The sequence below is a fragment of the Punica granatum genome, chromosome 7, assembly GCF_007655135.1.
Source record: "Punica granatum isolate Tunisia-2019 chromosome 7, ASM765513v2, whole genome shotgun sequence".
Classification (NCBI taxonomy): Eukaryota; Viridiplantae; Streptophyta; class Magnoliopsida; order Myrtales; family Lythraceae; genus Punica; species Punica granatum.
In genome coordinates this window covers 3,132,184-3,146,596 of record NC_045133.1, presented here as the reverse complement: position 1 = coordinate 3,146,596, position 14,413 = coordinate 3,132,184, and the positions used below count along the sequence as shown (strand labels likewise).

At 40.0% G+C, this 14,413-nt stretch overlaps 2 protein-coding genes across 2 annotated transcripts; both read left to right on the top strand.

The window, feature by feature from the left end:
• Positions 1–77: 77 nt before the first annotated feature.
• LOC116214774 (snRNA-activating protein complex subunit 4) lies at positions 78–4,679 on the top strand. The gene is made up of 10 exons (XM_031550234.1): positions 78–535; positions 830–1,335; positions 1,657–1,856; positions 2,061–2,222; positions 2,504–2,818; positions 3,045–3,203; positions 3,286–3,435; positions 3,519–3,731; positions 3,817–3,852; positions 3,983–4,679. Exons 1-10 carry the CDS (start codon positions 202–204, stop codon positions 4,365–4,367), a joined length of 2,460 nt encoding a protein of 819 aa, XP_031406094.1. The 5' UTR covers positions 78–201; the 3' UTR covers positions 4,368–4,679.
• A 3,608-nt stretch (positions 4,680–8,287) lies between these two features.
• On the top strand, positions 8,288–9,856 carry LOC116213639 (organic cation/carnitine transporter 3-like). Its single transcript, XM_031548659.1, has one exon. The coding sequence runs from the start codon at positions 8,288–8,290 to the stop codon at positions 9,854–9,856; it is 1,569 nt and encodes a 522-aa protein (XP_031404519.1).
• The last annotated feature ends 4,557 nt before the right edge of the window (positions 9,857–14,413 follow it).

Genomic DNA, 14,413 nt, shown 5'->3' with positions numbered 1-14,413 from the left:
GCCCATCCGGGAAGTTCAACAGTCACCGGCACCGTTTTAAATGTATTACGGATCCGAATTTTTCTCTTCTTCTTCGTTCATATATAAAACCCTAAAAAAATCTTCACCAGAAACTAAGAGAATCCCTCTTGAATTCCACCTCCGCTGGACGCCGACGACACCACCGAGATCTCCGGCGGCGATCTCTTCAGTCCCCGAAGGATGTCCTACGGCCTCCTAGGCGAGGACGATGAGGAGCTCTCCGGCAGCGAGAACGAGGAATCCCTGTTCGATGAGGACATGGAGGCCCTCAGGCGCGCCTGCCTGCTCACCGGTACCGACATGCCCGCCCCCAGCACCAGTGACCATGACGCCTCAGTTGATGCGGACTCCGACGACGATCTTCAGCTCGTCCGCAGCATACAGAGCCGATTCTCTATTTCGTCCGATTTGTTCAAGCCGCTCGCCGTGCTTCCTCCGGCTGGCTCGGACGGTGAGGAAGACGATTTCGAGACGCTCCGTGCGATTCAGAGGCGGTTCTCTGCTTATGATCACGGTGAGTGGTTCTTATTCACATTCTTTCCAAGAAATTTGGATATGTAGTTTTCCAACTGTGAATACTCTGCTGCTTATTATTGTAATTGAAGAAGCAATATGCGCTAATGATCATTGAGTTTCATTCAGTAGCCTAAGCAAATTTTGCCCCCTGTTTACTGGGAAGATTATAATCTAGAAGTCCATGAAAGTTCCAGTTTTTTTGGTGCCAATGGCTTCGTCGTATTGAACAAGAAAGGGCATTTTTATTTATGTTTGTGCATATTATTTTGTTGATTCTTCTCTTGTTATGCAGACACATTGGACAAAGGGCAGAATGGCCTATCGATAATCTCTCTGGTGTCTAACGTTTCGGGGAGCGCTTCCGAGGAGGAAGTTTCCAACACTGTCTTATCAGGCAAAACAGATTCTTGTAGAGTTTTCCCAGACAACAAAGATGCATGCGATTCGGCTGACTCCTTGAATAACAATAAGGATAGTGGACCGACGGGTTTGTTAGATTGGCACCCATTGGATGTTGATAAGCCATCTGTAGAGTCATATAAATGCTCTACCTTCCCAAAGTCTGCTCAGGTCTTTGTTGATGCCATCAGGAAGAATCGGTCCAGTCAGAAGCTTCTTAGAAGTAAGTTAATTCAGATTGACGCAAGAATAGAGGAGACCAAAAAACTCAAGGAACGTGTCAAAATCCTTAAAGATTTTCAGGTTTCTTGCAGAAAAAGAACTGGACAATCATTATCCCAGAAGAAGGATCCTCGTGTCCAGTTGATATCCACGCAGCATAAGCCTAAGAAATCAAAGGTAAAGTTCATTTCTTTATTTTTCCGTTTCAGCTTTATGCTCTACATCTATGGAACAGATGTGAAGAATTCATCTCAAATGTCTGAAGAACAAGTTGAATGTGTTGGAGCTAGTCTCTAGCGGGCAACAATGTATTGGAAAAATGATTCTTTCTGACAAAGTGATGAGCCAAACGCTGGTTGAACAGCTCCCAATAGATAACTGCCCCTCATTTAGCATTATTTATACAATTGCGCCTGAGCTTTTGAGCACCGTTGGGCTTATCACTGTGTCAGTGCTTGCTGGTTTTGGTTTAATACTAAAGGCACATTCATTTTGCAGGGTGATGATAAAAAGCTTTCCGCAATTTATTATGGCCCTGCTGAGAATTGTCATGTTGCAAACTATAGACTTGCATTGATGAGATTTCCCCTTGAATTACATCGAAACAAGTGGAAGGAAGCAGAAAAGGAAAATCTCTTCAAGGGCATTAAGCAACAGTTTCAGGAAATGGTGTTTAGAGTTTCTGTTGAGAATTTCAGGTAAATGAGTTTTAAGATATTCAACGTTGCCTTTTAGTTATAAATAAGTGGATACCAGTGTTGTCATTGTTAAGCGATCATTTGTTTTAAGTATTTTTCCAATAGTAATATTACTTAGGTGGAGGTTGAGTTAGTTATATGCAGTGCTTTTGTTCTCTAGGAGATCTTTTCTAAAACATTATTTTCTTGATGACTATTTGGTAGTTCTTCAAATGGAGATGCTCTTGGTTTTGAGGATTTGCTTGCATCCATTAAGGACATTGAAATTTCTCCCGAGGAGGTCAGGAAATTCCTGCCCAAGGTGAACTGGAATCAAGTGGCTTCCATGTACCTTCCAGGTCGATCTGGTGCTGAATGTGAAGCAAGGTAAGTATTTACTATCAATTGTCTTAGTTTTATGACATAGGATGGCATATCACTTTCTATGAGACCTTTGCTGTTGAATTGAATATAAAATTGGACACTCGATTTGGAATCAGATATATAATCCAGGGCTTATCTGTGTAACGCCTGAACACTTGAATTACATTTTTTACTAGAACATTCATGTTAGTTCTTAACTTGAATTTGGTGATTTGCGTGTGGAGTTGGTCTTATAAATTTTGATGGTGCTTCGATTGATAGGTTCATGGTCTAATTTACTGCAGATGGTTAAATTGGGAGGACCCCTTGATAAATCATGCACGATGGACCATCGATGAAGATAAACACCTCCTACTTATAATTCAAGAAAAAGGGATTAACGATTGGGTTGATATAGCAGTTTCTCTGGGAACAAACAGAACACCTTTCCAATGCTTGGCAAGATACCAGAGAAGCTTAAACCCTTGCATATTGAGGCGGGAGTGGACTCCAGAAGAGGATGTTCAACTCCGCGCTGCTGTAGAAACGTATGGTGAGAGTGATTGGCAAACTGTAGCTTCCACTTTGGGGGGCCGAACAGGCACACAGTGCTCTAATCGGTTAGTTTACCAACCATGTGATATGTTTCTCGCTTGTTTTTTGATCAGTACTCTTAGCTATTATTAGTAGGATAGTTGTTTCATGTTGATCAATTCTAAGGGCCTACTCCATCCTAGACGTCAAAAAGGACTAGTTCTTCCCTAAAGCATATATAGTCCTCCATAGGAAACTCTATGCAGATAATATGTTAACTGTTGGTTTGATTGTTGGACTTGGAAATTTCAGGTGGAAGAAAACTCTTCATCCCGAGAGGAAGAGGGTAGGGAGGTGGAGTAAAGATGAAGACAGGCGTCTCATAGTAGCCGCCACACTTTTTGGCCCCAAAAATTGGAGGAAGATATGTCAGTTTGTACCAGGGAGAACTCATGTACAATGCCGAGAAAGGTATGGAACTAAGAATCAAGAACTCTGTAAAGATGGCTATGATTTGGGGGAACTGTAACACATAATTTCTTTCTGATTGCAGATGGGTTAATTCTTTGGATCCTTCCCTTAATATGGACAAGTGGACAGCAGAAGAGGATGCCAAATTGGAAGCGGCAATCTCTGAACACGGATACTGCTGGTCCAAGATTGCCGCTTGTGTGCCTCCTCGAACAGATAGTCAATGTCGGAGGTATCAAACTTTTCCGTAAGTAACTAGTGTATAAGCTAGATGCCCCTCATGACTGACTTTGGATGTTCCTCTGTAATATTCAGGAGATGGAAGGTGCTTTTTCCACAGGAAGTGCCCCTGCTCCAACAAGCCAAAAAGATACAAAGAATGGCTTTTATCAGCAACTTTGTGGATCGGGAATCGGAGCGTCCTTCACTCAGTCCTAATGATTTCCTTCTCTTACCTCCAGCAGATCCAGCTTCAACATCTGAGCCAGAACGGACAGATCCGCCAAGCAAGCAGGAAAGAAAACCAAGGTATCAGCTTTTAGGATCTGAAAAAGCATAAATTTATGATTTCTGAAGCAGCAAAATGACTGATCGTTGCATCTGTAATGTGCAGGAAAAGGGCACAGCCATCGGCAAAAGGTGGTGCTCGGTAAGTTTTCTCAGTTCTATGCCCTTGTATTAGAGATAATCTAGTATTCAGCAAAAAAAAAAACAGAGATCATCTAGCAAATGAGTGTTCTGATTCTGATTGTTACTTTTTTTTTTTTTTTGGTTGCCAGTGTCTCGAATAAGTTGCGCTCTAAGAAGCAAAAAACTAGCAATGAGGATGAAGCTGCCCCTGCCGGCCCTCCAGATGCATCTGAAGCTAGGAGCTGCAATGGTGATGGGAGTGACAACCCTTCCCCGGACATATCTGAGGGGAAGAAAAGCAGCCCTGACCAGAGTGGAAACTCTCCGAACAGCAATAATGATAAGCGTGGCAATCCTCCTCCAGACATATCTGACTGTGGGGACCATGGTGCTGACGAGAGGGACAGCCCTCCGCTTGACATATCCGATGCTATGAAAAGCAGCGGCTACGAGAGTGACTGCACCCTTGCATGGTTTATAGAGAATAGGCTGAAGAAGCTCCCAATACGTAGACATGGAAAACATTGGAGGTGAGGTTTTCGGTCATGATCTTGTGCGAGCAGAGATGTCTGCATGTTGCGTTGGGGAAATCCGGTCAGTATTACTACTTTATAGTTAGGTGGACATGAGAGAGGAGTTATCACCCGCACTGCCATTCTTTAATTCAACCATAGTTGTTTTAGATACATAGAGAGCGAGCCTTTTGGCAGAATGAGACCAATTTTAGTCCGAAATTGCAATTTTGGTTAACTGTTACATATCGTATCGGCTACAAGACGAATGCTTGTACATGAGATTGAGCAATGAAATGATGGTTGGACTCCCCGGAGGATTTTGATGAGTTTACATTTTACCGCGTTCTTGGTCAGTGGCAGAAATGATTTCTCACGATTAAGCATGAGTTTATATGGATTCTGGACCTTCCTTATAAGCGAAGATATGGCACTTTGGCTTGGTATTTCTCTGGCAATAATCTGTTACACTGTCGGCACTTACCGATGAATGAATTCGAAGAAACATAAGTCGTGGTGGAAACATGAGAAACGATAGTATTTCAGCATATATATCCCCAGAAAAGCTCTCAAGCTGTTTTAGGTATGTCTTCATCGACAGGCAACTTCTTATTTATTTGGGAGCTTTTTCGGTCAATGTGGTCCTCGTCAATGCGACAATGTTGACTACGCTGTGATCTCCAATCTGCATTGGAATTTCAATATCATGTAAGTGAAGAAAATGAAATCTAATTCAATTTTGGTGATTTATTTCATATGTTATTATTCCAAGATACATGGAGAAAAATGTCATCAAAATTTAATCATCGAAATTGGAGTAATGCATTATGCTATTAATGACTCATCACTGGATGTAGAGTCTTTTGCCTTCTGCTTTCGAAGTACAACTAATAAAGTGATTGAAGCGTCTTACAAGACTTCGGAAGAACGGGAGGAACCGATTGAAAACAGAGTTATACAAACAGTAAGAATTGGAGAACACAAGTTAAATTTCGAGAAGCACTCTTATTGGAAGGGACAATAATTTTAGATGTTATTAGTGAATAAAAAAATAAATCACGTTGTATCTAATGATACAACGCGATCGATTTCATGTTGCAAATACATACGTACTATATATAATTGTTAATAATTAACGATTATTTAAAATGACAAATTATTTTTTTTTGTTATAAAGATGCTCATGGGTTTAATACGATCACGATAAACTGAATTTAATACTGAGGTAAAAAAAAAAGAAATATATGATTTTTTTAATCTAACGCTGACTACATTTATATACTATCTTAACAAAAATTAAGTGTATCGTTGCATGCAGAGTCATTCATTTCATAATATTCCAAGATATCCTTGTTTCTAGCTGCTGCTCAAAACATGGAATGTAAATAAGAGCATTTCACTCCATGTAGGAATTGCATACCGAAGCCTCTAATATTTATAATGGTTCATTCTTTTAGCTCAATATAATTTTAATAACCACACATGCTACGCGTGTGAATGCCGAAGACATTATAAAAATGAACTAATTATGAGTAAACAAATTCCCGTTTTCAGTTTAAAAATATATGGATACGAAGATCATGTGACAATAAAAAAATCAAATTATCAATAGAGGATGTAAGGTAATGGCGCATATCCTCATCTGTTAATCTAGAGGTCGTATGTTCGATACTTAATAAGACTATATATACCTCTTTATTAATTATTTATGATTTATATTTCATTGTACTAGGTTTTAGGCCTTCTTTGATACAAAAATCAAATTAGGATTTTCTTTTTCTAAATTAAATATTGTGGCCAAACGGGGAACTCTTTTTTTTTTTTTGCTCGGCAATCAATGATTGTCCATTGATATAACAAAAAAACGAATATAAGGTAAAATGTTCAAGAAAGATTATAAGGACATAAAAAATACAGTAAATCTACTAAGATCACTGCAAAGGAAAGAAATGTGACAATAGCATATCCATGAGAACAAATACAATTGCAGAGAACCTTCTAGATACTTTATATCTAATCGCAATTTCTTGGAAATAAACTCTATATGGACCCAGTCAATGCTGAAAAGCGGAGCCAAGTGCGATCTACATAAAGCTGCTACTATTTGGAAACAAAGGAGTAGAGCTAAGAGGGGTTCTGAACCGGTAATCGGCGCAGGAAATGAGCTTAAAATATAATGTATTAATAGATCATGCAGATAGGACCTTCCAATCTAAGTACGATATATAAAAGGTCAAATTGTACTCTTTTTTATTTTATTTTTTTAGATTTCAGAAAATGACACAGCCTTATCATTTGCTTAAAGAGGGACACTCAATCTCCAAACGGACGTCGGATGAACATCTACGATCTTTGATGTAATACTGTTCGGCTATCTCAAACTTTACAATTTGCAATTACAATGTGAAGATTTCGAAAATAGTCATCATAATTTTTTTTAAAGAAAAAGTTGCACTTCCTTCGATAAATACCATCTAATATCGTAAAATCTAACGGGTTCCGGCTAATTTAAGGTCGAAGCGAGTCGGTCTAGTGAAAGGTAACATTTTCTCAATCGCAGATTATCTTCATTCGCAGAACTTGAACTCGAGACGTTACTTATGAAGAAGAGGTTATGCGTGAACAAAATCATATCAGTAATTTTTGCACTTTTTATTATTTGCAGCAAAACCAACGTCATATTTTATTTTTTTTCACTTGAACCAACCTATATATGTGAATTGTATCCTGATATCAAAGAAAAGTTAGGAAAAGCAGGATAAAATGAAGGGGAAGTAGCTAAATAGATAGCTTTTACGAAACCACTTGTCAACTAAAAGGGCGTTACGTACGTGCACTTTAATTAGAAGAATACTCTTTTTTTTTTGTTGGCTCGATTTTGGTTAGAAGTATTCGTACGTTTTTAATTAGCATTAATTAATACATATTAGATTATTTGAGATTACGAGACATCGGCGTTGTTGATGTTTCGTGTATAGGTTGCAGAAAGTCAAAAATAATCTTTATCAAAGTTCTAGGTCGAGGCCACGCGTTCTCGTTTTTTCTTCTTCACAAATTTTTATTTTTTTTTTCTTTTTTTTTATTACAAGGGAGGCTCGATACGTCTAGCACAATGAAATAGAATTTTTTTAATAACTAATAAAAGGACACGAGTAGTTTCATTGGATATAAAACCTTAAACGTCTCGAATCTTGAACGTCTTGATTATCAGGTGAAAGCGTGCGCTACTGAACTACACTTTATTTTGATTCTTCACAAGTTAATTAAACATTCCACGACCTTCACATGCCAAAAACTTTATTAGACATATAACAAACTACTGTTTTATATTCGCCTAAATCTCGGAGATCAGATATTGGGACGTTCTTTTCTTTGAACCTGACTCTGTATGATAGTGATGTACTTTTCTTTTTCAATCAAACCTGCAAGAAACACGAAGCAATCTTCCCAGATTAAGCAATAACACTATTAGGGAATATTATCAGATAATATTCCCCAATAATTACAATAATAAGTTTCTTGATATCGGACTATATATCAATGGCCGGACTAAAATAGCTATGTATTAGAAAAAAGAAAAATAGCTGTGTATTATGGAAATCTTCGAAGGAGGAGATTATGGTGTGATCATCTCGGTCCAGCACGTTAGCATTCTATTGGTACAGACCAGCCATTTTTTTATAATTGATAATGGATACATTTTACATGTATCTGTTAGGTAACGATTGGGTCAGTATAAATTAATATATATCTAATATATTAATATAAATTGGTTCAGCATTGACGGAGTAAAGTATAACAAATATATCTGCCGAAAATTAAGCCGCGCCTTCACACGTCTCTCCCTTCAATTCCATTCACTATATATCAGAAATTTCGAAGCATCACAAACAACATAGTCAAAGGAAACCAGTCTCGGGAGCAAAAATATCACATTAAATTATGTCAAGTTCGACTCCACTCCTCTTGACGCCCGAGTCGTCATCGGAGCAAGAAACCCTGAGTGAAGCCGCACCCAACCTGCAGTCCTTAGACGAGTTGGTCGAGTGGTGCTTGGGAGGGTTCGAGTGGACGCAGTTCTTCCAGGCCATGACCGTCTCGGCAGCCTGGTTCATTGACGGTCAGCAAGCTATCATTAGCGACTTCACCGACGCAGAACCAACCTGGCACTGCACATCCGTGGCCAACACCACCTGTTCACTGAGCTCGAACGCGTGTGACCTTCCCGCATCACAGTGGGCTTGGGATGGGCCCTCCGACAATTCTATCATATCGGACTGGGCCCTCGAATGCGCCAGCTCGTTCGTCACCGGCCTGCCCACTTCATCCTTCTACCTGGGATGCCTATTGGGGGGCTTCATCTTCGCCACCCTTGCGGACTCATCCCTCGGACGGAAAAACTTGCTTCTAATGTCGTGCCTAGTGATGTCCCTGGCTGCATTTGCGACGGCGTTCTCCGCCAATATCTGGATGTACTCAGGCCTGAGGCTCGTAAGTGGGCTCGCACGTGCATCTATCGGGACCTGCGCAATCGTACTGGCCACCGAAATGGTCGGGGAAAAGTGGCAACGGTTCATCGGGATGATGGGCCTTTTCATGGAAACGCTGGGGATGTTATCACTAGCCCCAATCGCTTACGCACTTAGGGCTGCCTCGTGGCGAAACCTCTACCTCACGACTTCTCTACTCGGGATAGTATATTCTGCCCTAGTTTACTTCTTCAGCAGTGAGTCCCCGAGGTGGCTCTTGACGCAAGGACGAGAAATGGAGGCTGTGGCGGTACTCGGAAGAATTGCGCCCAAGAGGCATAATAGCCTGAAATGTTACGTCTCCAGCCTTGCGCCAACCCTTAAGGAAGACTCATCCAAGGTCAGCCTCTATTCATCGATGAAGGATCTGTTCAAGACCAGAAGGGCACTCAAACTACTGCTGAACGTCATGGTCCTAGGGTTTGGCTCAGCGATGATGTACTATGGTGTTCTTCTAGGGGTTGGGAACTTCGGGTACAGCATCTACCTCGGCCTCACGTTGAATGGGCTTCTGATCATTCCGTCGTACTTCACTTCATATTTCTTGATGGATCAATTGGGTAGAAAGAAGACATTGCTAGGGTCTACCACACTAAGCAGTGTGCTCAGCATTGCGTACGCTCTCGTCCGGAGCGAGCTAAAGAGTGCCGGAATGGTGATGGAGCTAGCGTCTTTCTTCTGCGCTTGCATGGCTGGTAACGTGCTGTTTATCTATACGGTTGAGTTATTCCCTACACGCATGAGAAATTCGGCCACTTCGATGATGAGGCAGTCGATGATATTAGGAATCCTATTTGATCCGATACTGATTTCAGCAGGAAGGAGAATTCGATTCCTGACTTTTTTAGTGTTCGGACTCGCGATAGGTCTATGCGGGGCGGCGGTAATATTCTTGCCGGAGACAAGGGTAGTAAGGGTTTCCGATATGATGGACGAAGAAGACCAAGGGACGAATAATGCAAATGGGCGGTCAATCAATTAATCATGCTTATCTGAGTTTTTTTCGGTGGAAACATGCTTATCTGAGTTTAAAACAGATTAATATGCAGACCATATTCAATCAATTAGGGCTTTGTTGACTTTCTTTCACGTGGCGTAACTAGTACAAGAATAGGAAATAATAAAATGAATTAAAAGAGTACATAAATATCACTCGTACGGATCAAATGCAGGACCTCTTAATTCCGAAAGTTGATATCTTGTACCATTATACTAGATCCTCTCTCTCTTGTTGACTTAATGTTTAGCCTTCTAGGATTTGGGGTCGTTTCATGATATTCGGGCATTTCATGTGTTGCCGATAAATTGTGAGCCAAACATCTGTTAATGAAAATGAGCATGGGGGATTTTAAATGCATCGTTTTTTTTTTCTCCGACTAATTGATAATAACTGATCTGGCAATTGGATGTAACATGTGTGATAACTGATGATAACTAAATGGAATTGATCATGTCGATTACACAACATATATATCTACTTATTCATAAGAAAAAAAACATATATATCTACATGAAGTACATACACAAGTTTCACATTGACATGTTGTCGTTGATAGTATCAGTAAATCGAAACTCTCGAGATGGAAGGCAAGCGTATGTTGTCCATGATTGACATAACAAATTCTCATTGACATCATACTTTTCATAAGTATCATTCGCACTTATCGAAAAAAAGAGAATGTAGGATTCGCATCCCATATTAGTATCACTGAATGGTTTTTTCCGCTAACGATGTGCAACACCATAGCTTGTATTGGTCGAAATTTTCTAAGGGGCTCTTCGGAAGAGCGCAAAAAGTTACATGTCCCTTGGAACATACTACAGCCCCAGGTGGCGAAGAGCCGACATCGAGGTGCCAAACCTTCCCGTCAATGTGAACTCTTGGGGGAGATCAGCCTGTTATCCCTAGAGTAACTTTTATCCGTTGAGCGACGGCCCTTCCACTCGGCACCGTCGGATCACTAAGGCCGACTTTTGTCCCTGCTCGACGGGTGGGTCTCTCCCAAAACATTCTAGGGGGTTGGGGATTAAGGAGGACTAGGCACAGGTTTGCACGTCGTACAAGTGCATGAAGATAACATAATTTAATTTATAACATTTATGGATTTTTTTTCATTTATCAAGGGAAATTTTTTTCCTTGAAATTATTTTTAAAAATATATTCATGAATTGGTAAAAATAATTTAATATTTATTCCTGAATTGAGAAATTGTCTTAAGTGTAATAATTAAGAATAATCATGTTTCAGTTGATGATATTAAATTCTCTAAGCAGCCAAAAGACGATCCGTTCTAAAAAAAATGATTTTGTGAATCTTCCTCATATTATCTCTGACTTTTATGTACTAGGTGTAGTGCCGCACATTTAGTTACTATGTGAAAAGATTAACAGCATTTAATTCTTTTAATATTTATGAAGAAATCTTTTAATTTATCGAGAGAACAATTTTTCTAAAATTACTCTTAATAATTATTCATGAATTGATAAAATATATAATTGTTTCCATGTAAACATTTATATTTATTTGTGAATCGAGAGAAGTTTCCTTTTAGTATGATAATTAAGAATGGTCGACTTAGCAATTTTATTAATAATATTATTAAATTCTCCAAAAATTAGAAAAGATATGTAATATTTTTTGCTTTAATGGTATTCATTCATCAGAGGAAAGGATCAGAATACATCATGGCTTGTCAACATCTCCATCTTTAACAAAAACAGGCGCAAGGAGATCATAGATGTTAACCGGCCCAAAATAATCAGACGCGATTGCCCATGAAGCTAAATTGTGGGTAAGAAAGTTTGAGGATCTAGGATAGAAAGATACATCTCAATGATCAAACAAGATTAGACAGTCAATAGCTGAATCAATAAACGAAGCAAAGAGAGAGTCACCCTACAGTACTGAGGTTTGATGAGGATTACAGAGAGCTCGAATCACATCCATGAAATCGCCTGAAAGGAGCAACAAACTAGTCGGCATTTTTTGGGCACACTTGATAGCTTCTGGTGCAGCCACTGCTTCCCCTTCGAGAGGGTCGAGTTTGCTTGAGTGAAAAGTCCAAGCATATGAGAGGGATCCATTGGATGATGTGCAGGTAACTCCAAGCCATGTATTGTGAGGCCTGGTAATAGCGCCGAAGTGGAAAATGAGATTGTGGCCAGGCTGACTTCTTGAGGAAGACTCCAAGTTATGTTCTCTCCAGGCTTCCTAGTAGTTCTCGGCTCCTCTATTGATAGTTTTTGCTGCTGCAAGGGGATCAAGAAATGCAATTATTTCCCTGATTGAATTCCTGGTTTGCCAAAGAAAATCCATACAAACAACCGCTTGCAGTAAGAATTTGTGCAAGTCATTTCCTATAAGCTGCACAGAGTTGTTGATGCCCAACTGAATTTTGATCCAGTCCACCAAAGAGGAAATTCTGAGAGTTAATTTTGATGGGCCAAGAGAGCATTGACCACACTATGATGGAAAATGGGCAAGAGAGGAATAGGTCGTCAGCACTTTCTAGAGCATTATGGCAGAGATAGCATAGAGAGTGAGGGATATGAAATTTTTGGAGCAAAGTGTCAGAAGTTGGGAGGGAGCAAGTGATGAGCTTCCATAAGAGAAGCTTGTGCGTTGCATGTATCTTGGCCCTCCACAATTTTGACCACTCAATGGGAATGAGAGGGGACAAATGGAATCTCTATTTCTGATCAGTGATATAGGTTGATTTGGTGGAGAGCACTCCATTGGAGGTAGGGCCCAGGATAATCTATCCGGAAAGAAGTGAGAGTCTAACTTGATCATAAGAATGCCCTGTAGAGTATTTGTGTCAAAAAGTGATTCAAGTAGAGTGAGGTTCCAGGTTTTTGTTCCTAGAAAAAGCAAGTTGCTAACCCATCTATATTGTGAATTGATTCCAAGGCAGGAATCAGAGGGTTTGAAGTGAGGGTTATTAGGGATCCAGGGGTCCACCCACATGTCGATGCTTGGGCCTTTCCTGATACGAAAACAACACCCTTTGATCAGAAGGTCCCTAGTGCTGCAGACTCCTTTCCAAAAAAATAGGAGGCTCGGGAGTTCGGGGTGTGATGTAAGAAGGGAATGTGGTTGAGATAGTGAGCTCGAAGGAGATGAATGTGGGGCATGTCCATGTTTTGAGTAATAGCCCAAGCTTGTTTTGCTAAAAGAGCTCTACTATAGTCCCACATTCCACGGAAACCCAGACCCCCATGTGATTTAGGAGAGCACATGCTATGCCAAGACTTGATGTGCATTTTCGGCTTTCCCTGAGAAGAAAATCCCGACCAAAAGTTTGAAAACATTGACTCGATGGATGAGCAAATAGACTTGGGGATGAGAAGCATCCTCATTGTGTAAGGGAATGGCTGAGGCGATAGTTTGGATGAGGACTCCCCTAGCAGCTTGGGAGAGAGTTTTTGCTTTCCAAACATGGAGTTTCTTTGAAATTATGTCTCTAATAGAGATGAAAGAGTGGGTTTAAGCTTGCTATATGTGAAGAAGGAGACCCAAGTAAGTTAAGTCCCATTTCCCTTTGTTCAGATTGAAGTTCCGACAAAGACAATTTATGGTTTGGTTTGGCATATTCCTGCTAAACAAGAAAGTCGATTTTGCTCTGTTTATGCTTTAGCCAGACCAGTTTTGGTATATTTGGAGAAGACCGAAAAGTTTGGTCAAATTGATTGAGAAAGCTTCAGCAAAGAGGAAGAGGTTGTTGGCGAAAAGAAGGTAAGTGAATTATGGACAATCTCTCCCTATTTTAATGCCTTTGATGTTGCCCACATTTTGTTCTCGGGAAAGCAGTCTGGAGAGAGATTCAGTTAGGAGCAAGAATAGGAAGGGTAAGAGAGGATCACCTTGTCAAATGTCACGAGAGGGCTTAAAGAAGCCTTGGGGGGCATTAACGAAAATTGAATGAGACACTGTGGAGATGCATTGATAAATCCAAAAGATCCACCTTTCTGAAAAACCGAGGCATCTCATGGTTTCAGGAAGAGTTTCCCACTCCACCCCACCGAAGTCCTTCTCCATATAAATTATGAGCTGAGATTTTCAATAAAATGGTGTTGGTGGGCCTTCATTATTTTGCTCTCCAGTTTTATATATTATAATTGTTTATTATAAATTATATTATTATTTTTCCACAAAATTAGCCTATCCTAATGCTAAAGTTGAGCTCACAAATCCTTTCAAGATTAGTTCAAACAGGTCATTTGCATCGAATTTGTTTCAGTCTTTGGGTAAGATTCAGACTTGAGGAGCAAGTACTATTACCATCTCAGCCAAACTCATAATATTGATCGAGGAAAGGGGAAGGAAAAATTAATTTCTTTTTACACGCAAGAATTGGCTGTGGCAATAATTTCATAAGGAAATGAACCAAAGTTGAGAGTGGGTGAGATGCCAGGAATTTTGGGTAAGTAGTAGTTAACCCATCCCCTCGAAATAGAAAATGAGATTGGATTATAAATTATTTATAGAAACTTACAAGTTAATAGTTGTTAGATTGATGATGGCGTGTGCCCAGCTATT

Bases quoted from the DNA above. Each gene is read 5' to 3' on its own strand.
- LOC116214774 (XM_031550234.1), top strand. From the start codon at position 202: ATGTCCTACGGCCTCCTAGGCGAGGACGATGAGGAGCTCTCCGGCAGC. The intron at 536-829 runs GTGAGTGGTTCT...CTTGTTATGCAG, and splicing joins GTTCTCTGCTTATGATCACG to ACACATTGGACAAAGGGCAG. The intron at 3,204-3,285 runs GTATGGAACTAA...TTCTGATTGCAG, and splicing joins CATGTACAATGCCGAGAAAG to ATGGGTTAATTCTTTGGATC.
- LOC116213639 (XM_031548659.1), top strand. From the start codon at position 8,288: ATGTCAAGTTCGACTCCACTCCTCTTGACGCCCGAGTCGTCATCGGAG.